This window comes from Petaurus breviceps, unplaced genomic scaffold (genome assembly GCF_028583685.1).
Source record: "Petaurus breviceps papuanus isolate PSGF00001 unplaced genomic scaffold, PetGlider_PUasm1.0 91133, whole genome shotgun sequence".
In the NCBI taxonomy this organism is placed as follows: Eukaryota; Metazoa; Chordata; class Mammalia; order Diprotodontia; family Petauridae; genus Petaurus; species Petaurus breviceps.
The window spans coordinates 44537224-44565007 of NW_027187419.1; the positions used below are offsets into that span (position 1 = coordinate 44537224).

The 27784-nt window shown below is 38.8% G+C and overlaps 1 protein-coding gene across 4 annotated transcripts in view; it reads right to left on the reverse strand.

Annotated features, from left to right (window-relative positions):
• PRDM10 (PR/SET domain 10) overlaps window positions 1-27784 on the reverse strand; it is a 160106-nt gene that overhangs the window by 36705 nt on the left and 95617 nt on the right. For all 4 annotated transcript variants that reach the window (XM_069080238.1, XM_069080237.1, XM_069080234.1 and 1 more), the window contains 6 exons: window positions 23384-23456; window positions 22354-22471; window positions 15813-15942; window positions 14719-14967; window positions 5846-6193; window positions 4833-4988 (listed from right to left, as the gene is read on the reverse strand). In XM_069080238.1, coding sequence (XP_068936339.1) covers window positions 4833-4988; window positions 5846-6193; window positions 14719-14967; window positions 15813-15942; window positions 22354-22471; window positions 23384-23456 — 1074 coding nt within the window. The remainder of the gene's footprint in view (window positions 1-4832; window positions 4989-5845; window positions 6194-14718; window positions 14968-15812; window positions 15943-22353; window positions 22472-23383; window positions 23457-27784) is intronic.

Sequence of the window (27784 nt, forward strand, 5' to 3'; positions counted from 1 at the left end):
TTTGAGAACAGGGGTTTTGTGATGGACTAAATGAATGTACAGCCTAGGGGTGGAGTAGTATTTAGAAGAGGAACTTTGTGATTTGATTAAATGAATGTAATGTCCAGGGGGGGGAATAGTACTTGATTAAATCACACTTGGGGGTAGTACTTATTAGATTAGGTAGAGATTATTGAAGCACACTTGGTAAATGCTGTATTTTGAAGGATGTTAAATTTTGATTCTATCTGTTCTTAATTTGTCACTGAATAAAATGGAGAGCATCTATGCTGGTATTTTGAACCTTGGGAAGTTGCCTTTGCTTGGCATTACAATGTTACAGAATACATCATGTACAGAAATATGTATAGGAAGATAACATAGTTTTGGTGGATTCTCAGCTGGCTGAACAACTAGACTCAAATGGCGATTGATGGTTCAACCGAAAGGAAAGTATTGAGCAGAACACCACAAGGCTCTGTAATTAGCACTGACTTAGATGAAGACATAGATGGAATATTTGTCAGATTTGTAGATAATATGAAGCTAAGGAAAATAGTCTACAAATTGATTGACTTAAGACTCAAAAAGATCATTACAGGTTAGAATAGGCCTAATCTAATGAGATTACATTAAACAGAAATAAATTTAAGGCACTGAACTTGGCTTCCAAAAATCAACTGCACAAGTATAAACCAGAGATTTGTTTAGGCAACAATTAGTGTGAAAAAGACCTAGAGTTTAGTGGACTTTTAACTCAAGATAAATGAACAAGATAATACAGCAATCCAAAAATATGCAATCTTAAACTATAGTGTTTTGAAAGGATACAATAGTCTCACTATATTCTCCCAAACAGACTACACTTGCAGTATTGTGTCTAGTTAGGGGCACCACATTTTATTTTTATTTTTTTGCTTTTTTGGAGGGGGAAGGCAGAGCAACTGGGGTTAAGTGACTTGCCCTAGGTCACACAGCTAGTTTTGTGTTAAGTGTCTGAGGCCAGATTTGAACTCAGGTCCTCCTGACTCCAGGGCTGGCACTCTATTCACTGTGCCACCTAGCCACTCCAGGGCACGATATTTTAAAATAACTTGTGTGTGTGTGTGTATAAATATATATATATATGTATATATATATGTATGTATGTATGTATGTATGTCATGGGCGGGGGAGGGGAAGAACCCAAATGGCAGAGAAATGGCAGGGACTCTCCTGAGCTCTCCCAAATTCACCTCCAAAAAACTTTGAATATTTCCCCAAAACAAATTCTGGAGCAGCAGAAACCACAAATGGACAAGGTGAAACAATTTCCCAGCCCAAGACAATTTACAAAATTGGCAGGAAATGTATGTCACACCAGGCTGAGAGTGGAGCACAGGCCAGTGTGGGCCAGGCCCAAGCAAAGCAACAACAGGCCTTGGGGGTGACTAAATCGGCTGCAGGGGTACCGGCTTCCAGACCTCTCCCTCCACAAACAGTAAAAGGCTTGGACGATTTGTTAGGAGCAGATACGGGGTCCCTTTGCTGGCTCTAGGTACAGGACACTGTTTCACTGCCAATAAATGGATGTGAGTCACAGTCCTAGGACAAGGAGGAGCACTAGCATATCAGAGCTTGTGCTACAGGGGAATGGAGACTCTGGTCACAGGTCTAGGGTGGAAAAGAGTACATATGTTCACTCAGACTAGAAAACAGGCCAGCAAAGTAGTAAACATACCTCTCCTTAGATTATACTGCCTTGGAAGAACTGAAAATTTACAAATCTCAAGAACTAGCTCTGAAAAAAAGCTACACAAAATACCTGAAGCTTGGGGCAGTGCCCCCTCCACCCTGGGAAGTTAAAAGTCAAAAAATAAACTGGGAAAATGAGCAAAAATCAACAACAAAAGAACCTGGCCATATCAAGTTACTATGGTAACAGGGAAGATCAAAATACGAACTCAGAAAAAAGACAACAAAGTCAAAACTGCTACATTCAAAGCCTCAAAGAAAAGTGTGAATTGGTCTTAGGCCCAAAAAGAATTCCTAGGAGAGCTCAAAAAGGATGTTAAAAATCAAATAAGAGAAGCAGAGGAAAAATTGAGAAAAGAAATGACAGCAATTTAACAAATCAAGAAAAAAGAGTCAAAAGCTTGATAAAGGAGGCACAAAGAAATACTGAAGTAAATAGCACCTTAAAAAACAGAATAGGTCAAAAGGTAAAAGAGGCACACAAAAAACTATTAAAGAGAAGAATTCCTTAAAAAGCAGTATTGGTCATGTGGAAAAAGAGGTACAAAAATTCACTGAAGAAAAGAACTCCTTAAAAAGTAGGAGTGGTCAAATGGAAAAGGAGGTACAAGAGCTCACTGAAGACATACAATAAAACAAAGTCTAAAGAATGATTAAAATGTGAGCTATCTCAACTGAAAAACTGACCTGGAAAATAGATCAAGGAGAGAAAACTTAAGAATTATTGGACTACCTGAAAGCCATGACCAAAAAAAGAGCCTAGACATCATCTTTCAAGAAATCATCGAGGAAAATTGCCCTGAAATTCTAGAACCAGAAGTAAAACAAAAATGGAAAGAATCCACCAATCACCTCCTGAAAAAAAGCCCAAAATAAAAACTCCCAGGAATTATAGCTGAATTCCAGAGCTCCTAGGTCAAGGAGAAAATACTGCAAGAATCAGAAACAATTCAAATATCATGTAGTTACAGTCTGGATAACACAAGATTTAGCAGCTTCTACATTAAAGGATCAAAGGACTTAGAAAATGATATTACAGAGGACAAAGGAGCTAGGATTACAATCAAGAGTCACCTAGCAAAACTGAATATAATCATCCGAGGGAAAAAAATGGGAATTCAGTGAAACTGAGGACTTTCAAGCATTCCTGATGAAATGACCAGAGCTCAACAGAAAATTTGACTTTCAAATACAAGACTCAAGAGAAGCATTAAAAAAAAAGTAAACAGGAAAGAGAAATCATAAGGGATCCAATAAGGTTAAACTGTTGACATTCCTACATGGGAAGATGATACTTATAATTCCTAAAAACTTTGTCATTATTAGGGCAGTTAGAAAGAGTATACATAGATAGAGGGCATGGGAATACGTTGAATATAATTGGATGATAAAAAAAATAAAATTAAGGGGCACGAGAAAGAGGAATAAACTGGGAGAAGAGGGAAGGGAGAGGTAGAAGGGGGCAAATTATCTCACATAAAAAAAGCACATAAGAACTTTTACAGTGGATGAGGAAGGTGGGGGAGTTATATGGGGAAGTGCTTGAACTTTACTCTCATCAGAACTGGCTCAGAGGGAATGACATACACACTCAGTTTGATCTAGAAATCTGTCTTGCCTCATATAGGAAAGTAGAATGGATAGAAGATAAGGTGGGAGTGGGGTGGGTGCTGATAGAAGAGAGGGTAGACTGGGGGAGGCAGTAGTCACAAACAAAATACTTTTGAGGTGGGACAGGATGAAAGAAGAGAACACAATGAATGGGGAAAAGCAGGATGGAGGGATATGCACAGTAATCATAACTGTGAAAACTGTTTATAGCAAATTTTTCTGATAAAGGCCTCATTTCTCAAATACATTGAGAACCAAACCAAATTTATAAAAATAAGTGCCATTCTCCAATTGATAAACAGTCAAAGGAAACAAACAGGTAGTTTTCTTCAATAACAACACATCCATGCCTGATCATCCTGAATGACTTACTCTATACAACCCAAAATGTAAGGAGTTTCTTTTTTTTCAGGCTGGGGCCTGATAGACCCTGCCCTCTGAGGGGCATGAGCCACAATAACAAGATATGTGGGGGGGAGGCAAGAGATTTTCTCTACACTACCTTAAGAGATTCTGCTATGGTAGTAGTTAGGTTATAACTTCCCTGAGAGCCCAACACACAGCTCAGAAGGAGGAAGGCTGAGATATTCAGTAGCAAGGGAGCAAAGGGAAAGGTCAGAGTAGAGGAGTGTTGAGGGATAAGGGTAGGTGTGGCTATGTTGGAAAGAAGCTCCATAATCAGCTGCCACAAGGAGGTAAGACAAAAATAACTTCCCCTGCTCTGATTGGTTGATGAAATACCACTTGGATCATGCCACAGCTCCCTGGGCATCATGATATAGCCATCACTCAGGACACCACCTCTCCAGAGAGGACAACTAAGCTCCATGGAAAGTTACAAGTAGATAGCTTTCAATTCAACATAAGGAAAAATTTCCTCACAATTAGAGCTACCCAAAATAGAATAGGTTATCCTGGGAGGCAGTGAATTAATTTCCTATCACTACAGGTCTTCCAAAGGCTGGACAGAAACTTTGTTTGAATGTTATAGATGGGATTTATGTGCTAGATATGAGGCCTAAATGGTCTCTAAGGTACCTTCACACTCAAGGATTCCATAGTTCTATGATTCCAAATAATCTTTTCAGATATTTTCTGAAAAAGAGATTTTCTCCACGGGATAAAATATAACAAAAGCATGTCATTGTGCATTCAGATGTTAAAATTGCAATAATTTACAACTAGGTGTTAAATTGGTGAACTGAACATGGATTATTTAAACCCACTTTGAAAAAAAGTACACATATACAAATATACATGCATGTTCTATATGCAAGTATGTGTAGATAGATACAAAGATGAAAAAAATATAAAGCAGAAGTGTAAGCAAAGAATTAAAATACTAAAATGCTAGCCTCTACCTAGCACTGGCTAGACTGAAGTACTCATCCTACAAGAAAATGTTTAATGTCTAAAACAAATTCTAGAGTCAACCAAAGTTGTTTTCTACAACCACAGGGTCATTGCCCCAGGAAGGAAAATCTTCAGGCAGTGCCTGATTCCAGTACCTTAAATTGCTTTCCACAGGTAGAACACAGGAAATCTTTCCGGTCCGAATGTCGGAGCATGTGGAGCCGCAGTTTGTCAGGACGGCAGAAGGCCTTGTCACATTCTGTGCACTGATAAATTTTTTCTGAGTGGAAGCTGCGTACATGTTTCTTCACCTAGCCATGAAAACCCCAGAAAAACTTAATGGACTTAGTGGTCAAAGCCGTGGCTAAGGGATTGAACAGCACTAGAGGAAACCCCACACGTGACAAGTCTTAAATCAACATGGGTATACAATCCAATCACCCAAACTGCCAGATGGCTTCAAATCACAACTGAAACACATACACCTTCCTCTCCTTCCTGCTCATCTCCAGTACAAAAAACTTCTGCATATAGACTCAGAATCAATGTATCTTCTCTGAAAACATCAGAAGTGGACTGATTTCTAAGTCCCCTAAAATTAGTGGAATTATAAATGAATTCTTACTTGCCTTAGGCAATTGTAAAAGAAACAAATTTTCTATGTATACTATCCAATCATCTTGAAGGTTAAGAAATCAAAGTTTTATTTGTTAGTTTATTTAACATCTGGTTTTAATTATTCACAAAGAAGACTATGAATCATTAGAAGTCCAAGATTTATTCTAAAGAAATTTCGCTAACTTATCTTGGACCACCCTGCTTCATCACTGAATATGGCTTAGGAATGTTATTATAATTCTGTATCAACTTTCAACCTATTAAGTTGAAAAACTATACACCTGTAACTGAACAGCCAATACAATAGCAATAAGGTTGTAACATTATTCATTTGTATAAGATACATTCTGTAGGACTAGTGAGATGAACACTGTCCTGAGGCTTGGTGAGTAAAAATGTTTTTGTCTCAACAAAAAGACATTTTAAAGAAGCAGAGGAAATGGCATGTGCTGGGAAATCTCAAACTCCTAAGAAAATCAAGGTCTCTTTTTTTTTTTTTTTTACCAAGAGAAAGGGAGTTATAGTATTTACTCAGTGTCTCAGCCCTTACCTGAATGAAATCTGGAAAGCGCTTCTTACACGTCGGGCAGGTGAAATAGCCATCATTGATATGAATAGCTACATGATCTTTTAACAAGTCCAAGCGGTCAAAGGATTCTGGACAGAAGATGCAAGAATAAGTCTTCTGATCTGAGTGGAACTTCATGTGGCTCTCCAGGGATGTACTGCTGATGAAACCCTTGTTACAGATGTCACAAGTCAAAGGGCAGTTTCCTTCCCTCCCATGGAAGCGTAGGTGTTGATCAAGCTTGTCCTTTTCACGGAATGCCTTTCCACACTGCAAGCACTTAAAAGGCCGGAAGGATTTTCTAATAAATAGATGCTGAAGAGCCGCATTCTGAAAGACAAAAGGCAACATAGTTATTTGGTGGAATAGAGTGAGTGTACAAGATGCTGTACATACAGGTGGGCCATGGAGGACTCGTCCATTAGCAAACAAAAGGCACACAAATATCTCAGAGGCAAGTTTCAAATGAGATGATACATGTGAAACACTTTGTGATCTTTAAAGTACCTTGCAAGTCAGTTATTATTATTATTGAAACAATTAGATTTTGCTGAAGAAAATAGTAAGAATACAGTCTTCTAAAATTTAATGTTTCCTTAGTGCTCTTTTTATTCTTTGCTGCCATTTTTTCCCAGTGACGAGCCTTCTAACAGAACCCTCCATTGTAACAAGGAACTTCAATGATGCCAAAAACACTCTACACACGTCTGACAGCAGCCTCATTCCACACTGATAATTCTACCACCTCTCTATCCAAAAGAGGGAGGATGCCTTACTGCCAGTCCCCTAATGCTGACTGGTCCCTACATTAAACACACTCAATAGAGTTTAAGAAAGGATTTCAAAGCATCCTCATTGAAATAATCACATAAAACAACAGATTCCAGCATGCTCTTGAGATAAAAATGGAGAACCTGGAGAAAGCACTGAAGAAAAGTCGGCCGTGCATGGATGAGGCTGGGGGAAAGCAGCAAGGGGTAAAAGAAGAAATGCAAGGCACAATTCATTTGCTGAAATTCCTGAAGAAAGGACACAGGACAGAGCTAAGGATAGGGAGGTACCGAAACCTATAATGTCACTGGCATAGGGAACTCCCAGGACAGGAAACATCTAAACAAGGCAGGTCAGCAAGTTCTCTGCAATTTGGAGAACGACCTAGAGAAGAAATGTCCCACATAAAACCCATGGGCTTTAACCAGATTAAAATTTAACAAAGTAAATTAAAATATAATAAGGGGCAGGTAGGTGGTGCAGTGGATAGAGCACTGGCCATGGAATCAGAAGGACTTGAGTTCAAATCCAACCTCAGACACTTACTAGCTGTGTGACCCCGGGAAGGTCACTTAACCTCCACTGCCTCCAAAAAACCAAACGAAACTAAAACAAAACAAGATACAATAAAACACAAATAATGTTAATATGTAGTTTTCTAAGGTAATACATGGCCCCAACAGGGATCCTTAGGTAGTTTAGTGACTCCACCCCCTCCTTTCGGTTTGAGTCTGACACCACTGGCCTAGGGCATTGACTAGTTAAGTGTCTTGCCCAGGGTCACACAGCCGGTAATGGTCAGAGGCAGAATCTGTATCCATATCTTCATGACATCAACAGCAGCTCTTTCTACTATTTCATGCTGCCTCTGGAATTGGGAGTATCACTAAAATGTTTAGATAGAAAAACCAATGAAGTTTTGAAAAAGCCTTGAAAGAGATGATGTATACATTCATATGAATGTGACAAATACACAAGCACAGATTGGTTTATATAAATTTAAACATATACACTTAACGACTTCAAGTTTAAGACATACTGGAGACAAAAAAAAAAAAAAGACATACTGGAGACAAGGAGCTTTAAAGCTAAGTAGAAATTTCCCACCAAGATGGTTCCTCGAATGGGAGAATGACACCCACCTCCCACACCTGCTCCAGCAAAACCTTGATGTTTACACCAGATCAAATAATTATTAAGAAATCCAATAAGAAACATTTCTCTCCCAAACTGAAAAAGAGGTCAAGCATGTGGGAATGGGAAAAGAGGCCATCCTACTAGGAAAGCCAACATCAACCTAGCATAGCTTCCCAAGTGACATAGCATGCAAGGCTCTGTGTCCAGAGGCAACAGGAGTAGAGAAGTCCCCAGAGAAAGCCCCAAGGTGAGCAGAAAACTCCAGGGTGAGGCCTTTGGAAGTTCCAGAGGAGAAGCATTCAGCTGCAACAACCCAGGGCCCAGGAATCCTTAATACTCTGTCCTGAGACACCAGAGAGGGACAGGGAGATCCAGCAATCTCAACTTCAAAGATACAGAGGAATCTAACCCCAGGGGGGAGGAGGTCCAACAAGGCCCCAGGTGAAAGCAAACTGGGATGACCACCACACCCGAATGTGTAGCAGGGGTCAAAGCCTGATCCTGGCCAAAAAAAAAAAAAATACAATTCAGGAATTAAAGTCAGAGACATGAGTAAATCAAAGAAAACATTGATAAGGATGAAAAATTATTGCCAATCTAGAGATCCCCTAAAAGGAATCTAACAACTGCTAGTAGAAACTCAAGGGGAAAAATGGATTTCTGGAAGGACTACATTAATACCTAGAAGAAAAGAAGAGATTTTTTAAAAAGAAGCAAAAGCTTTCAAGGAAAGAATTGGAAGGAGAATAAGGAGCTTAAAAGATAAAGTGACAAACCTTGCACAAAAACTAGACTCCCTTCAACACCTCAAAATAGACCAAACAGAAATTACTTTATGAAACAAGAAATATTAGAACAAAATGAAAAGATTGGAAAAAATATAAGAAAATGAAAACTATACAGCAAACAAATCATACGGAAAACAAAGTTGAGAAGAGATCATTTAAGAATCATTGCACTCCCTGAAAACTATGATTTTTTTAAGCATGAACATTATATTTCAAGAAATAATAAACAAAAACTGTGTAAATCTATTTGAACCAGAGGACAAAGTAAAAACAGAAAGAACCCACCAATTACCTCGTGAGAAATCTAAAAGGAAAAATCTCAGTAATTGTAATCTTCAAATGCCAGAGCACCAGTATCAAAGAAAAAATAGTGCAAACGTCCAGAAATAAGTAAGTCAAGCAGCAAGGGACCACAATAAGAATCAAATAAGACCTGGCAGCTACTACTAAAAAGCAAAGGAGTCCTTGAAGTAAAATATCCCAAAAGGCAAAAGAAAGACTTTACAACCAAAAATAACATATTATACAAAGTCAAGTATAATCCTAGAGGAGAAAAAAATTTACCTTCAATGAAAGAAAGGATTTTCAAGCATTTCTTACACAAAGAAAAGAGCTGATCAGAAACTTAGAAATGCAAACACAAAAGTCCAGAAAAATCTAAAAAAGTAAATTAACCTGAGAGACCTGGAAAGAGCTGTATGATGATGCAGTGCTAACATTCTAAAAGGGGAAGAAACAAATGCCCCTTCAGAATCTGCAAAGGGTATCAAGGAAATTAAATCTAAAGAGATATCTTAGATTATCTCTCAAACAGCTAGAGGATGTCTGAAAAATTGTGGGGGATGAATATAATGGAGTTTTGCACCATAAGAAACAACAGACAATTTCAGAGAATCTTACAGTATGAAATGACACAAAGTGAAATGAAGCAGAATTAGAAGAACAATTTATTCAAGGAAAGCAATATCATACAGAAAAACAAGTTGCAGAAAGAAATAGATATTTCTGCACATGTTCATTACAGTGGATGTGTTTTGCTTCACTATGCTTACTTGTTACAAGATTGTTCATTTGTTGTTGGGGTTTTTTTTTTTTTGCTTTTAATTTTCAGTGGAGAGTTAGCAGTAGTGATGTCAAAAATGGGAGACATTGAAACTAAGCTAAACAGAGAAGCTTATATAATAACTGGCCGTGTAACCTTGAGCAAGTTACTTAACCCCGATTGCTAAAAAAAAAAATTAAAAAAAAAAACCAGAGAAGCTTATATTTGATCCTAGAGGCAAAAGAAAACCATTAGAGTCTGCTGAGGAGAAAATGATCAGACATATACTTCAGAAAAATCCTTTTGGCAGCTGTGTGTAAGAAGGATTGGAGCAGAAGAGAGACAGAAGGACAGAAGACCAATTAGAGGAATACTGCCATAGTCCAAGAGTGAACTGATGAGAGCCTGAACCAGGCTGGTGGCTGTATGAGTAAAGAAGAGGAAGGGACAGATTCAAGAGGCAGAAATTCCAGTGGCAGAAATCATAAGACTTGATTGGTTATGTGGGATGAGGGAGGGGGCAAGAAGTAAAGGATAAAACCCGAATTACAAACTTAGGTGACAAGGGTAGTGATGCCCAGAATAAAAATGGAAGTAAAGAAGATGGGCAAATTTGGGAAGGAAAGATAATAAATTCAGTTGTGGACATATATTGAGTTTGATTGAAATATATAATATGCAGTTGTATAATCTAAGGCAATCTGTTGGTTGTTATTGTTCAGTTGTTTTAGTCATGTCTACTCTTCGTGACTCCATTTGGGGTTTTCTTGGCAAAGATATTGGAATGGTTTGCCATTTCCTTTTCCAGCTCATTTTACAGATGAGGAAATGGGCAAACAGGGTTAAGTGACTTGCCCAGGGTCACACAGTGAATAAATGTCTGAGGCCACATTTGAACTTAGGAAGATGAGGCTTCCTGACTTCACCACCCGCCCCCAACTTCTATCCACTGCACCATCTAGTTACTCAATAAAATCTACTAGAATATTAAAATAACCCTTATCTATTTAGAGTTTACTATGTAGTAGAAACTGTGTTAAGGGCTAAGGATGAAAAGACAAAAATGAACAAGTCCCTTCCCTCAAGGAGCTTACATCCCTAACAGAGAACGCAACATATACATATAAGCATATACAGAATATCTGCAAAATGAATATAAGGTAGCTTTAAGCTAGGGGCATTAATCAAATGTTATGGGGGTGGCTAGGTGGCACAGTGAATAGAGTACCAGCCTCGGACTCAGGAGGACCTGAGTTCAAATCCAGCTTCAGCCACTTAACACACACACACACAAAACCTAGCCATGTGACCTTGGGCAAGTCACTTAACCTCAATTGTCCTACCTTCCCCCTCCAAAAAAAAAGCAAAAAAAAACAACAACCAGTTATGAATCACTAGAATAAAATGAACATGTGTAAAATCACTGACTCAAAGAAAGGAATTTCAGTTATTTCTCTATAGCAACATCTAGGGAGTTCACTAGTCTCTCATCCTAATCAGGCTAAATACCAAAGGTTTCATTTCCATACAGCTTCTGAGCAAGTAGCAAATGTTCCTACAACTCCTAGGCACAAGAACACATCAGCCAAAGGCTTATACCACCTGGGCTACTTTCAACCTTTACCTGTTTGTAACATTTCACAAAGTAAAGGCTTTTTGGGTCTTAGAAATTCAACATTTGAGGAGCCTCCAGCACTCAAAAATCTTTTCCTTCATCCAAGTTCAATAAATTTACCAAGCACTGTCAAAAAGCACTGTTTAGACTGTTTAGATCTCAGTTCCTTTGGGGATTACATTTTTCCTTGGGTGCCAAATTCAGTGCTCAATTTTGCTTTGGTCCATTATGCTAATCAGTCTTCTGTCATTTCTGATTAGCCCGAGTAGCCACAGACAATGATTTAAACTGAGCAGCCACCTGGCTCCACACTCTCAATTCTATCTATAAATCTTGTTCTTGTCATCTTTTTAGTTTCCATGGAGCCCTGAATACTGTCTAACCACTCAAGAACTCAATTGTGGTTCTCTGATCTAATAATTCTAATTTGCTGCTCATGTTACATAGTAGTGAAAGTAACTTAAATTCTTTCCCCATCCTTTGACCCCTAAGAGATTTGCAAGAAGATTCTAGCTTTGAGTTATCTTCTGTTATTTGGCCCCATGCTCAAAAATGCTTCCCACAAAAAGCATGGAAAATTTCCAAGCCAATACAGACAAAGCTAATGTCCCTTTGGAAATCTTGGGGTTCAGCCAGTCCCAGTCAGTCATGCCACACAGTATGGTGTATCAAGTGCTCTCAGGATTTCAAAATAGAAAGGATGCAAAATTCCTATGACAATGGGTTCTCAATGGCACAAAAATCATACTGAATTGGAGTCTAAAATATCGAATGCTTTACTGACCAAGCTAATGAAATGTTATCTAAAGTTTTATGTTATTAACTAAAGGGATTCATGACTGTGAATCAAATTCTTCTGCTCAATGTTTAGGACAATTTAGGACAGGGAATCTGAACAAGTAAGCATTTTTTAAATGGCTTTCTCCCCCGCCTCTTCTTTGACTGATTATTAAGGCCCTTCAAAATGTAGGTCCCACCCTGTATATCAAACTTTTTTGCAATTCAACAAACATCTAATTGAGTGCCTACTATGTGTGTGGTCCTTTGAATAAGTACACCCTTCCACTTGTATGAACGTAGGAAGAGTGAAATAAAAAGAACCAGGACAATAATTTATACAATATCCAAAATAACAAAGGAAAGCAACAGTGAAAGACTGATCGATGCAATGAGTAATTGTGACTTCAGACAACGAATCATGAATCATGCCTCCCTCGTCTCCTAGCACAGAGGTGGTTGACTTGGGGAATGGAACAAGGCACATGTTGTCAGCATTTGTTCTACATAGCCACCCTTCCCCCAGTCAAGTCAGTCTCTCCAGTGTTCCATAACAAAACATGCATATTCCCCACTCTATGACTTGGCTCACATTGTTCTGCTCACGGAAATGCCCTCTACTTTTTGTCTCCTATCCAAATCCTGCTCATCCTACAAATATTAGGGAAAGATTCATAGAAAAGCTGGTCTCTCTAGCTTTCACAACCCTTTAAATTTCTACCGCAACATATAGTCTGTACCATATATTATGGCAGATAATCATATATACAGTATTATGATATAACTGTTATTTTAGGGACCCCAATCAGACTCTAAGTTCCTTCAGTTTATTCAAGTATAATTTATATAGTACCTAGCACAGCATTTGGTAAATAGTAAGCACTAATAAATACTTGTTAACTGAGCAATACTTTTAGAGCTAGAAGGTACCTTAAAGCATCTAGACCAACCCTTTGATTTTACAGAAGAGGATAATTAGGCCCAGATTTCATTGACTGATTAATCTGAAAACAAAATTACATTTGTTCCTTTGCTAATTCATCCAAATAGGAGGGTCAACTAAGATACAGTAAAAAAAAAAAAATAGGTGCAAAGAACAGTGGATCAGGGAAAATATTTCAGTTATATTTGGTAATAGGAAATAAAAGAAACAAACCTACCTGCAGCTCCAACTGAGCAGGCAGCATTAGGGGAAAGAAAAATAATTACATTACCAACTGGATTGGAAGCTTCATTTCAGTTCATTACTACCACTCTTGGATAGAAAAGATGAAAAACATACACCCCTATTTCCCATGGGTGAGGAAAGAAAATTCAAACTATCCCCTGGCCTCCAAAAGCCATCAACATTTTTTGTAAAAGGCTTGTACAAAAAAACAAAAAAAGAAACCTACCTTCCTTCAAGGAAATATCAACGGGCTGTCTGCATATATACCACAATTTCAAGATAAATACAGGACAGACCATTTATTAGGCTTTTACTACATGCCAGGCACTGTGCTAAGTTGTATATAAAGATTATAGTTTGGGCTTTTTTTTTTTCAACAAACTTGGTAAAAATAAAATGAATAAAGCAGAAGGCAGCAACAGGAAAGGATAACTGCATATGTGAATAAAAGAATTAATGATAGGAAAGCAGTTATTTAATAAAGTAGCTCTATATTTGCTAAATTTTCATATCTACTCTGAACATTATATGGTCAACTAAAATTCCTTATGTTTCAGTTCTAAGGATCTCCAAGAGGGATTATTTCACAAAGGCCTTCCAATTTTCTGTATAACCAATAAAATGGACTAGAATTTCTTTCAAGGTCCCTTCTAGAAACAAAATTCTAGGCATGAGAAAGTCAAATGAAATGTCAACTAAATCAATCTGTTATAAATGTAGAAGATTATGAGACCAAAAAGTTTTCTCCACCTAACACAATGAAGTCCTCCAAAAAAGACCTCTCAGCTACCACAAACATGGGTCAAAATGTTGTCCTTCTAGAAGTAAATATAGAGTACAGACACTAATTCTGCAAGACTGTAGCCCTAATGCCAAGAACCCCCTACAGCTCCACTCCAGGTATAAATCAGCCACAAAAATAATTAGAACAAAGCACTTTTGAATAGAACTCCAGTGCTTCTTCAACAATAATATTTAAAGTCAAAAGACAAGTCACACAAGGGAGACAAACAGCCCTGAACCTGGGCTTCTACTTTGCTTCCTCCTTAGATATTCAAAAAATGCCTGCTCACATGTCAATTTATATACATGCCCTTTTTCATGAAAAGTTATAGGTATCTGCTGGTCTCTCCCAGGAAAATACAGAGAATCATATTCACATACATTAAATCATCCAGAGAGGCACACCTTGACTCCCACAGACATATTTACAATGCAAAGAAACTGCTCAAAAATATAAATAAATTTTTCTGATTAAATGTTTTAATTAGTCAATTTCTCATCAGTGAGACTGAAGAACTAGAAGGCTGTTTTTCTTTAGTAATAGCTATACTCTAACAAAAGAATCTGATGGCCAGTACTGAGCTGTTCTAATCAAGGACCAGTCACTTCAGTTTATCACAGGACAAGCTTCTGAGAGAAACTGTTTACATTTCTGCTCCATTTAAGTCAGCAAACAGCTTGGCAGGCTGGATCAAAGAACTGGAAGTAGACACAGTATCAGAGAGACCACCCTGAGGAAAGAAAAAATGGCAGAACACTGCAGTCCATACTCACCCGGATGCGTTTGGCTCGGCGCATATCATCAGCCGTCATAGTACTCTGAGTAGGTGCCGTACTCTCTTCATGTTGGGGCTGCAGATGCACTGGGTGGGTTTCTGGTGGATGTTCCAAAGCAGGCTGTGTTTCAGGTGGCAACTGAGGAATCGGCACAGGGGTCTGTTCCTGCTGGTCCAGCCCATTCAATGGAGCTTGTTCATCCTCCTCAAACTTTTCCAAGCCCTTGCTGGAGAAAGGCAGCAAGTCCTGAGATTGAAAATCATATAGTGATTATTATATCTCCATCCATGGCAGAAAGATGTGGAAAGACTTTACAGGCAAGGAAGAGAATTACTACACATTTCCAAATGAGCACATACATTATACATTGAGAAAATACCCTCTCTCTGGGAAAGTTAATTAGGTAAATAAGCATAAAAAAGAAATATTGCAGCAAAAGCAGTGAGTTATTTGAAACTTGGCAAAGAAAAAAAAAATCCTGTGACTCTTCTGGAGTTTCAATTGCCAGACTTCAAAAACATTTTAAAATTAGGTCTAATTTTATTCTAATACTTCAATCTACATTATCAACCTGGGGCAGGAATGACAAATTTTTGTGGCAGGTCACATGAGGACATATATTCCTACTTCCTTTTCTCTAATCATATTTTCATTATCAAAAGCACACAATCGGGGTGGCCAGGTAGCACAGCGAGTAAGAGCACTGGCTCCAGTGTCAGGATGACCTGGGGATCGATTCCGGGCTCAGACACTTAGCACCCACCCAGAAACACCTGGCCGTGTAACCTTGAGCAAGTTACTTAACCCCAATTGCTTGGGGGTGGCCAGGTGGCTCAACAAATAAGCACACTGGCTCCAGTGTCGGGATGACCTGGGGATCAAATCTGGGCTCAGATACTTAGAACCACACCCAGAAATAACTGGCCGTGTAACCTTGAACAAGTTACTTAACCCCGATTGCTTTAAAAAAAAAAAAAAGCACACAATCAATACGAAGATATGAGCATGATTTTTTTTTAAATACTCTGTCTTTACATAACAAAATTAGTACATAAGCAGCATTCTATTTTCCTCCCTTGATCCATAAGTACCTGTGGTCCTTCCTCACACTTTTCACCATTTTCATTGGTCACTTCCAAGCGCATGAATTTTGGAGGTCGACCTGGCCGTCGTCCTGGGCCAAACCTCCTCTTGCCTCTCCCCCTGCCTCTGCCTCTTGCTCTGTGAAAAAGAGAGGATGTTTGATTTAAAACATTCATATCATTTGGTAGGATTGCTATAACTAATACTGCCCTATCTTCTAACTAATATATCCCCTAACCTAATTATTTAATTCTATAATGGATATGATTTTGGGAAAGTGTTTCTTATCTACATTTATCATCTCTGTCATTTGTATAACTCAAAGAGATGTTTTGAAGATAAGCAAGATTATATGAAAAACAGTTCTAAATGATTCAGAAGATGTTATCAAAATATAAGGGATTATCACTCAGTGAGCTTTTGTTTCTGAAAATCCTGAAGGCTCTAACAGAGCCCAGAATCAATGTGAGAAACTCTCAAAAGTATAACTTTAGGGAATTTGCCTAGGAGATAACTATTAGCCAGGAACCAAAAGAGTATTCAATTACTTCCCTGACGTTTAAAATCATTTTCCCCAAGTCTAAGTGAAATATAAGTATGCTAAACAATTATCTCTCCTTAGACTTTCAGTTTCTTGAAAGGAATTATTTCCTAGCTCACCTTTTCCATACAGGATTCAGTAACTATTTAACAATCAATCCTCATCAACTGCCAAAAGTTATCAAACCTCTCAAACACCACACTGTTTCATGGAGGAATAAATAATTCTTGTACAGAATTATTTCTCTACAAGAAACATGAAAAATAACTTTAGCATCTATGAAACTCTAGGTAAAAACTTAGAGATATAGGAATCCAAGATGGTATTTTCATCTATTTTTTCCAATTAAAGATTAGAATTGGAGGGGAAGAAGAGCAGGAGAAAATAAGTATATGTAAAGTTAAGAATTGTCAAAGAAAGGATTTAGTATTCTGGATCATGTATTAAAATAATGAAATACTAGACTACTGGCTAAGCATATTATCCCCAATTACAAAGAATGCTACCCACCTCCTAATAGAGAAGCAATGGACTAAGAGATATTAAGACATGACTATGCATATTTGTTTCAAGGATTTTCTTTTTTATTTTCTTTGGGGAAAGAGAGAAGGGGTGGTTAGGATGAAAAAAAACAACAAATTCTAAACAATTGGGAAAAAAATTTTATCTGAAAAACAAAACAAGAAAGGTATCTAATATCAAGATGGCTAGGAAGGAAATACTTGTGCTTAGATTTGCCAATCTAAGCAAAAGGACTTAAAGCTATCTAGTGATAAAGGGAAGTAAGGAACTTTAGAAGGAGGAGAAGGAAGTTTGGATAAAACTGATATGCCAAATACTATGGAAGATATGACAAAAACAAAAGGAATAACTGAAGGAAGCCCAGATATGACATAAAAAGAAAAATAATAATGGAAGAAAGCACAGGAATTCATGAAATATAAATGCCTAAAAGGTTAGAAATGATGATGAAGGCCTGAAAAATCTATATTCCAAGGGACAGAATATAAGTACTGAGTAATATGAACTTGAAATTCTAATTCAAGAAAAGAAATGCTGTTGAAAGACAAGCACACTAACATAATGCTTGTGGTATTGTGAATTAGTAAGCCAACAAACATTCCTTAAGCACTACCGTGTGCCAGGCACTGTGCTAAGCACTGCAGGTACAAAGAAAGGCAAAAATGCCTGCTCTCAGGGAGTTTACTATCTAATGGGGGAGACACCACAAAGACAGCTACATACATACGAGCCATGTAGAAGACAAACAGGAGATAATCAACAGAGGGGAGGCACTAGAATTAAGGGGGATAGGAAAGGCTTCCTGTAGAAGGGGGGGCTTTTAGCTGGGACTTTAAGGAATCCAGGGAAGCCAGGAGACTGAGATGAATAAGGAGAGCATTCCAAGTATAAGGGACAGCCAGTGGAAATGCCCCAAGTTGGGAAATGTAATGTCTTGTGCAAGGCATGTCAAGGAGGCCAGTGTCAATGTACTGAAGGGCAAATGGGAGGAGAAGTGGGACATAAAGTATAAGAAGAATGGGAAGGGGGGAAAAGAGGGTAGGAAGTTATGAAGGGATTTAAATGCCAAACAGAGGGGTTTATATTTTATCTTGGGGGATAGGGAGCCACTGTGGTTTCTTTAAAAAGGAGGTAATTTGGTTAGACCTGTAATTTAGGAAGAACACTTTGGCAACTGAATAGAAGATGGAAGAAGGAAGTTCTTGGTAAATGGCCTCAATTTTTTTAGTACACTACAGGGTATTATGTAATTATTATATTACATTATATATATATAATATAATCGTAACATAATTTAATTCTATGATATAATTTTTATATATTATATAATACAGAGTATAATACAATGACAACTAGACAATGAAAAGAGTAGGAAAGGAAAAGATTTAAAATGAAAGTAAATGTGTTATTGTGATAGTAATGGCATTTAAAGATTCCCCTGTATTGGCTTGGTTTTCAAATTGATTGTGTTAAAACCCAGAGCTTGTTAATCCCACCTGTGGGATGGACTTGTTGATGTGAAAAGAAAGTCCTGAACTGGGAGGAGCTGGTGAAGTAGATTTGGAGAGACGAGAGAGGCAGAAGAACTTTTTTTTTTGGAAGCAGCACCTCGTGGAGAGAGAGAGACTTAAGAGAATTGCTGGGGGGCCACTTTGAATTGCCCTGGACTTTTGAGACCTGCCCCCTGAGCTGCCAAGGACTGAGGAGACATGGCTGTTTTGCTGGTACTTTGTCTGTTTTGATGTTGTTTTGCCAGATTTATCCACTGGTGAAAGACAGGCCTGTTGAAGAAGTCCTGGAACCTGGCTGTTCGCTAAGAAGCCCTGAGACTGTCCTGCAGACAGAGAGTGAATACTGTCCACTGGTGAAGGACAGTGCTGTTGTTGCAGGGGTCTGGGAACCTTTCTGTTGGTTCAGAAGCCCTAAAGAAGGATTTTCTTGTATGTTTACAGAAATCCTGGGAGAGGGCTTTGCTAATGTTTTCAGGAGTTCTAGGACTGTTCTACAGACAGAAGATGAATTAATGAAGGGACTGGCAATGTATCTTGTGGCCTTGCTAAGCCTTGTCTCCCCAGGAACTAAGATTGCTGAGAACTTGCCTCCTGTCAAGATGAAGAAAAGACCTCCATTTGGGTATTAAGTGCTGTGTTTAAACTTGATGTAACTCTGGGGTAGATTCAATTGAGATCCAGGGGTGGGGAACTTTTGACCTTTTTGTGCTCTGTGATTGACAAATAAAGGTATAGCCTAGGGGTGGAGAAGTATTTAGACCAGGGACTTTGTAATTGATTGAATGATTGGAAGGTCCTGGGGTGGGGTAGTCCTTGGAGATTATTTAATCACATTTAGTAAATGCTGTATTTGGAATGATGTCATGTTTTGATCTTCTCTGTTCTTGGTTGGTCACTGAATAAAATGGAGAGCACCTATGCTGGTATTTTGAACCTTAGGAAGTTGCCTTTCCTTGGCATTACATTACAGTTATCTAAAGATCACATATTCTAGAGAGGACGGTGGAAGGGTTGTGTAGAATCAGAGTGGGTCATTGGTGTGGCTGAGTTAAAAGGGATAGTACTAAGGAAATGAACAATGGGGGACAGAATGCAGCTTACATAAAGATGACCTGGACTTCAGATCACTGGGGTGGGAAGGGTTTGACCAGATGGGAGTTTATGAATCATTTCCAAGTCAGCACAGAACAGTTATTAGTATTACCAGGAGTTCAGCCTAAGGCTAGTATCTTCTCAGTGTTAGGCAGCTCAGTTGAGGGGTCCATCGGGGAAAGCAGATGGAATAGCATCTCTCACCTATCCTGACAAGCAGACCAGGTGAGTAGATAGGTATAGGGAGCAGAAAGGAAGGGATCTATCTGTTCCCTACAGGATGCAAGGATTCCCTCTAGGCAGAAAGGGAGCCCTGCAAACAGGAAGAAATCAGCCCGAGGGACTGGCAGCGAATAGAATGGCATTTCTCTGATCCCCCACTGACAAGGAAAGGCCATGTTGGGAGAACTACATGCAGTGGAATAGTGTCTGTCTAATCTCTTGTAGGCAGATACTTTTCTGAAACCAATCACAAAAATAGCACAACAGATATCATGATGACAGGAGAGTTTAATCATTTGGTCATCAGCTGGAAGTCTCATTGTGCTTCTAAGAAGGAAAAAAATATGAAAAAAATCCTAACTTCCCTTGATGTCAGTTTCATCATCTCTGAAGTTAAGAAAACAATGAGGTTATTTAACATGGCTTCTTGGTAATAGGTTGAAGGACAGTGGGAACACTGAGATGTAGATGAAAAGATTTGGAGTAAGCATGATAACTGTGAACAAGTATTTCAAGGACTGTCAAATGGAAAAGGAATCAGACTGGTCTTCTTGGCCTTAAAGAGCAGAAGTAGGAGCAAAAGGTAAAAGCTGCAGGGAGGCACCTGACCTAATATATGGAAAAACTTTCTAACAATTAAATCTATCTAAAAGTAGAATGGACTGAGTTAAGGGGGATAGTACTAAGGAATTGCCTTTGAAGGAAATGAGTTTTCATCACTGGAGGTGAAGCAACTCAACCTTATTACATAAAGATCTGCTAAAGGGACTGGGATGCTTAACCCAGAAAAGGAAAGATAATGGATACAGTATACCTGGTAAAAAAGTGGACCCAAAGGGGTTGATTAATGGAAGAATTTCAATCTAGAGGGACATCTTCAGTGATACACCAGAGTTCTGTTTTCAAGCCTGTGCTATTCTACATTGTTATTAATGACTTGAATAAAGACAAAAGAGGTATACTTATTGTCAAAAAGTGGTGAATGACACAAAACTGAGATAGCTGATGTTAAGTGCTGACATCAGAATCTAAAAAAACCTCCAGCTGACAAAACAATGGTCCAAAGTTAATAAGATATGTAAGACCGATAAATGCAAAGCTCTGATTTTATATTTTTTTTAAAGTTCAAAACACAAGTACAGGATGATGAAATATGTAGCTAGAGGCAATACTTCAAAAAAAGGGCTAAATTTAATTTGGACTTTAAAAAAAATCTGACCTAGCTTCCAAAAAAAACTAAAGAGTATTAGGTTGTATTAATATAAGTCTAGTGTTTAAAGCAAGAGAATTAATAATCTCACCATAATTTCTTCTGGTCAAAGACATCTGGAATACAATGTTTCTTTCTGACCCAATTACTGATGATCTTTGACAAACAGCAGCATGTCCAACCAAGGACAATAAGGACAATGAGGCAACTCAACCATGTTATATAAAGATCTGCTAAAGAGACTGGGATATTTGGCCCAGAAAAGGAAAAACAACGGACACATGATACCTGCCTTCAAACATCTGAAGGACTGTCTTATGAAAGAGGGGTTCAAGCTATTCTTGTGCAGCTCCAAGGTCAGCAGGAATATCAATGGTTGGAAGCTATAGAAGGCAGAATCTGGTTCAACATACAGATGAACTTGAGTAACAATGAGAGGTGTCCAACAACAGAATGGACAGCCTTATGAGGTGGTGCCTTGGAAGTACTCAAAAAGAGGATGAATAGCCTCTTATAAGGGAGATTTCTAAAAATGAGGCTAGACTGTATGAGCTACAAGATCCATTTTAACCTAAAATTCTGTAAAAGGTAGAGTGGTATAGGGGAAAGAATGCTCAACTAGGAGTCAATAAAAACCTAGGTTCAAATCCCACCTCCAACATTTAGCTTTGTGCTTTGTGACCCTGAACAAGTCACTTAACCTCTCTGAGGCTCAGTTTCCTTATCTGTAAAATGGGGATAATAATACCACCTACCTCACAAGGCTGTTGTGAGGATCAAATGAGAAAATGTATGTAAAGCGCTTTGCAAACCTGAAAGCGCAATATAAATGTCAGCTATTATGATGATGATGATGATGTTCTACAAAGGGCTTTCTGGCTACCAATCCCTTATTAATAAGACCTGGAAAAAAATGAAATGGAAGTGTATTTCAGAGCTTGATCAAGCTTCCACATGCACACCTACCCTCATACAACCAAACTGTCTATAATATTCTCAGTCCAAATCCTTCCTTTGCTTACTAAGGGTATAGCTCTGACAAGTGGAAAAAACAACGGACAAGAGCCAGCCAGCCTGACAGAGTGACCTTTGTGAGGCGCCCTAACCTCTCTCTGCCTGAATATCCTCATCTGTAAAATGAGGGGATGGGTCTAGATGATTAAAAAGATCTATGCTAGTTCCATCATTTCAAGGGTTGGTGAGGAAGCATGCAATCATGGCAACAATTTCTCCCTTTGCTGGTATTAAGTTAATGGAAACCAGGAGAAAAATGTATTAAGAGGTTTCTCTCAGCAACTCTTGCTGTTCCCTAGAGCCATAGATATTGAATACTTGGGAACCATTCATAGAATCTTTCCACCAGAAAAAGCAAGTCACAGATAATAAAGAAAAAATTCTGAGCCTTGGAAAACCAAGCCTCATTTATCGTTCTGGGTATACCAGATAAACACCTGCTAAAGAAGTCCAGCTTCTCATCATGGGAATTTAGGTGCTGCTGTAGCTGTTCTGAGCTGATGAAGCGACGGTTACACTCATAACAAGGCCAGTTTTTCTCTTGCTCTCTAAGAACTGTGTTGAAAGAAAAAGAAATGTTAAGGTAGAGAATCAACAGTTACCAGAGAAAACCATGTCTCATCAATATCAATGTTCCTAGTACTTTTATCCACATTTGACCTGTCCTGCTGAATTATGTGGTGCCTAGATTTATTTGAATTGGCAGATGTTTTGTCCAATGGTCAAATGATGATTCGACACATAGTTCTTAGGGTTCTTATCCAATTCATTCTAGACCTTCAGTGGCATAATCACTGACCTCCCCACACTAGACAAGAGCACAAATACTTCCATTTAGAAAAATATACAAGTAATGTAGAGATTATGGACCCAGTGATAATGGTCTTAAACAGGGGTTTCTTAACTTTTTGTGTGTCTCATGGACCCCTTTCGCCACCTGGTAAAGCCTATGGACCCCTTCTCAGATTTTTTAAATGCATGTTTTCAAATTCATAAAATAAAATATATGGGATTATAAAGGAAACCACTCATATTGAAATACAGTTATCGAAATACTTTTTTAAAAAAGTCCATGGCCCCCTTGTTAGGAGCCCCTGATCGAAAAGGATCATTCTGTCATATCACAGGCAGTTTAAAAAATCAATGTCTTTCTTGTAGCTCTTCAAAGTTGATTACATCTAGATAGGGTCTATTCTCCAATTGGGGTTTGTAATTTAATATGTGAAGTTTTCATTACATTAAATATTCTTTTCCAGAATCCATGAGAGAAAACAAAACTTGTCATTATAATTTGATGCTGGTATTAAAATGAGACAAGTATCTCTGAATAACTTTACTGGCACATGATGTAAAAAAAATTAGAGGTTATACTGTAAAGAGGCAATATCTTTAATCTTCTAGTTTTCAGAAGGGCTTTATTTTTATAGAATTTATGCAAATAACATAAAATGCAGAAAATCAAACCACCTTTTCTTTCCTCCTCAGAAATGTCATGGATCTTCTGGTTTACAAACTCAGCATAGGATGCAGCATACCACACCTGCAGGACACATACATACATTGACAAGAATCACCAGATATCCTCAGGTCCTTCTGATGAGCTTTAACCACTCCCCCCACTTACCTGGAACAAAGGAGCTTCTTCTCCACAGGCACAAAACATAAAATGACAAATTATCAGTCATGAAAATTTTCAATTGGCAAATCACCAAGTAAAACTGCAACTTTTCTTTATGGTCTTAGCCTTTTACCTGCTCTGTGGGACAAGTATACTCTCTAACTTCAGTCAAATTAACGTTTTATAGCCTCCTCCCAAAAGGGAACTACTCACAGTATTTACCAGAGAGGTCCTGTGTGACATTTAGTATCATTCTAAGTATTATCCACATCAGAACTTCATCTCTTACAGTAATTCACATAATGAATGCTCTGATTGCCTTCACTAACAAATTTCCTTACAGCAAAAGTGGTACTATCCCCTAAAACTGCCTTTCACTGAAAATTACAAGCAAAATCTTCATTATGTAAACTACCATCACTAGAATCAGGTCCAGCAAGTATAAAATCCTAATATAATATTCTCCCCTTAAAAACAAATCATTGAATACATCATTGCACCAACAAGAATTTATCAAATTCCTCCTATGGGCTAGGCACTGGGAATACAATAGCAAAAATTAAACCTTCCTCACCCTCAAGGAGAAATTATATATATAAAGTATGTACAAAATATATAGGAAATAAATGCAAGGTAATTTCAGGTTGGATGGGGGGACACCATAGCTGTTAGGGGGATCAGGAAAGTTCTCATGTAGGAGATGGCATTTAACCTGAGCTAAGAGACAGAGATTAGAAGAGAGCACATTCTAAGCATAAGCAACAGGTTGTATAAAGGTGAGGGAGGGAAGGAGAAGACAAATTTATTAAACACCTACTATGTGCCTACATGGTGCCAAACATTCTATAACTACTATATCATGTGATCCATACAACAACCATGGGAGGTAGATGATATTACTATCCCCCTTCTACATTCTGTGATAGCCAGAGTTTAAGTGATTTGTCCAGGGTCACACTAACAGTGTCTGAGGCAAAATCGGAATTCAGGCCTCCCTCAGTCCAGGACCTCCACTCCATCCACTGAGTCACCTAGCTGCAATATACCAAATGTTTGTGTGTGAAGAACAACATAAAGGTCAGTTTGGCTGAACCAAAGAGTGCATGAAAGAAAGTATTGTAAAATAAGGTAGAAAGGTAGGTTGGAATCATGTTGAGAGGCCTTTAAATGTCAAACAGAAGAGTCTGTATCTTTATCTCACTGGTAACAGGGAACCACTGGGTTTATTTTAAACAAAGGAATGACACTGACATGATCAAGCCTGTGCTTTAGGAATATCACTCTGGAAGCTGAATGGAAGATGGATTGAAAAAGGAGAGTCCTGGGGGAACAGATAAGCTGGGAGGCTACCATTCAATAAACATTTATTAAGGCTTACTATGTGTCAGGCATGGTGCTGAGCACTTAGGATACAGAGAGGACAAAGACAGTCCCTGCCTTCAAGGAGTTTATAATCTAATGGCAACAAATATGTACAAAGCAAGCGATATACAGGATAAACAAGAAATAATTAATAAAAGGAAGGTACTGAAATTAGAATGACTTGAGAAAGGCTTCCTATAGAAGGTGGAACTTTTGTTGGGACTTAAAGAAGGCTACAGAGGTTAGCAGTTAGAGCAGAGAAGGGAGAATGTTCCAGGAATGAGGGACAACCAGAGAGAATGCCTAGAACCAAGAGACAAAGGAAGTGTCTTGTCTTATGTGTGAAACAGCCAAGAAGCCAGTGTCAGTGGATTGAGGAGGAGGAGAAACGTGTAAGGAGACTGGAAAGGTAGGAGGCCACTGGGTTATAAAGGGCTTTGAATGTCAAAGAGAGCATTTTACACTTGATTCTGGAGGCAATACAGAGCCAATTTATTGAGTGTGTCTTGGGGGGAGGTGGGGAGGGGAAGAGTCATGATAAGACCTGAGTTTTAAGAAAATCACTTTAGTGGCTGAATAGAGGCTAGATTGAAATAGGGAGAAAGACTTAAGACAGACAGACCCACCAGTAGCCAATTGCAATAATCCAGATATGAGGTGATGAGGGCCAACACCAGAATGGGGGCAATGTCAAGGGGAGAGAAGTGGGTGTATTTGAGAGATGTTGCAAAGGTGAAATTGACAGGCCTAGGTTGTAAGCCTGAGGGACTAGGAGGATGGTATTTGCCTTCTAAAGCAACTGGAAAGGTTGAAAGTGAAGGTAAAAGATGATGTATTCTGTTTTAGACATACTGAGTTTAAGATGTCTACTGGACAGTTTGAAATGTCTGAAAGGCAGTTGTAGGGCAGCAGAGAGATTAGGGCAGGAAAGGTAGGTTTGAGAATCATCAGCATAGAGATGGTAGTAAATGCATGAGAGCTGATGAGATCACCAAGGGAAGTAGTGAAGAGGGAGAAGAGAAGAGTGCAAGACAGAATCCTTTGGGCCACCTATGGGGCTAAGTTACTAAACTAGGGTAGTAGCTGTCTTGAGTGGAAAGAAAGGGAAAGACACCCAGTAAGCTAGCATTTATGAAGCACCTGTTAAATGCTGGACATACAAAGGAAAGAACTTGTAAAGATGGAAGAGACAATACCTGACAAATGCCTGGAATTGTAAGTTGAGAGTAAGTAAGGAGTTGAGGTTTACTCAGTTTGTAAACCACATTGAGTAGAGCAATGGTGTTCTCCTAACAAGAAACCAGAATGTATGGAAGATGGGGTGTGTGTGGAGGAAAGATCGTTGACTTCTGTTTTGAACATGTTGATTTTAAGATGCCTATGAGATATCCAATTAGAAATGTCTAGCAGGCAGTTAATAATCATGTGATCAATAGATATAGATTTGGAAGAGAAGTCAGAGGCCCTCCTCATTTTTCAGATGAGGTAACTGAAAGACAGGAAGGTTCAATAATTTGCCCAATGCCCAACCAGAAAAAAATCAGAAGTGGGATTTGAACCCTGGTCTTTTAATTCCAGAACCAGTGTTCTTTTCACAGTATTGTAATGAAGGCCTAGAGGTCAGGATAGAGCTTAGGCCTAGATATATAGCTCTAGGAGTCATCTTTATAGAGATAACTGAACCCATAAAAGCTGATATAGTCACCGAGAGAGCTTAGAAAGAGAGGAGAGCCCAGGACAGAGACTTATCCAACAAACACATGGCTCAGATACAGAATGTGGATGATGAACCATCAAAGGAAAACATAAAGAAGCAGTCAGCAAATAGGTAGGAAAGCCAAGAGAGAAGATCACTAGACTCTTAAATGAGAAAAAGAATCCAGGAGGAAAGGTCTGACAAAAATGTCAAAAGTCAAGAAGAAAAAAGATTAAGGAAAACAAAACAGAACAACAAATATGATTAAGAGATCAGTGTAAATTTGGAGAGAATATTTTCAATTGAGTGAGGAGGTTGGAAGCCAGACTGCCTGACACCAGCATGTCAACCAAACACATAGAATTTCTCTCTAAATATTAAAGAATACATCGAAAGGAGAGCAGTCTTATTTGTACATTTAAATATCAATTCATAAAAGATCAAGCTTCACAGTACAAACATAATGCCATTAACATTTCACATCTTGGGGCAGAGTCAAGATGGCAGAGTAGAAACAAGACTTCCATGCAGCTCCGGCCCCCACCTCCTCCAATTCATGTAAAAGGTTACTCTAGACAAACTTTGGAGCTACAGAACGCACAAAATGATGGAGAGAAGGTAACCTCCCACTGAGGACAACCCAGAAGGCCAGCAGGAAGTGGCTAGCACAGCATTCTGGGAGCAGAGCCCAGCCCCTCATGAGCCCCCAAGGTTTTAGCCTCAGGGTGGTCTGACCAGCCACCAGCTGGAGGGACTTCAGATCACTAGCAACTGTGGTAGTTCCCAGAATTATCAACCCATAGATGCTAAGGACAAAGTGAGAAGTCAGTGCAGTATGGATTTTGGGACCTGGGAATTCGGGAGTTCTATCCGGCATTTCCCACCAGGGTGAGAAGCCTCTGAGGCGCCACCTGCCTCATGGCTACTTCAGAGCTCCTGGTCTGCAGATTGTAGGGGAACCAAGTGACCAGTCTCAGGGGTAATCACTCTTGCTTTAACCTGCTTGGATCTGGATTGCCATCTAGAGTAGAGTTCCTGGGGTGCATGAACAATATGCCAAAGCATGTGGAGGCTTCAGAGAGGACACCCAACTAATACATCCAGCAGCTGTGAAAACCCCAGCATTTGGGATAAAGCTCCCATTTCTGGTAGCAGACTTCTATTGTGGCAAAAGACTCAAAAGTCAAGTAAT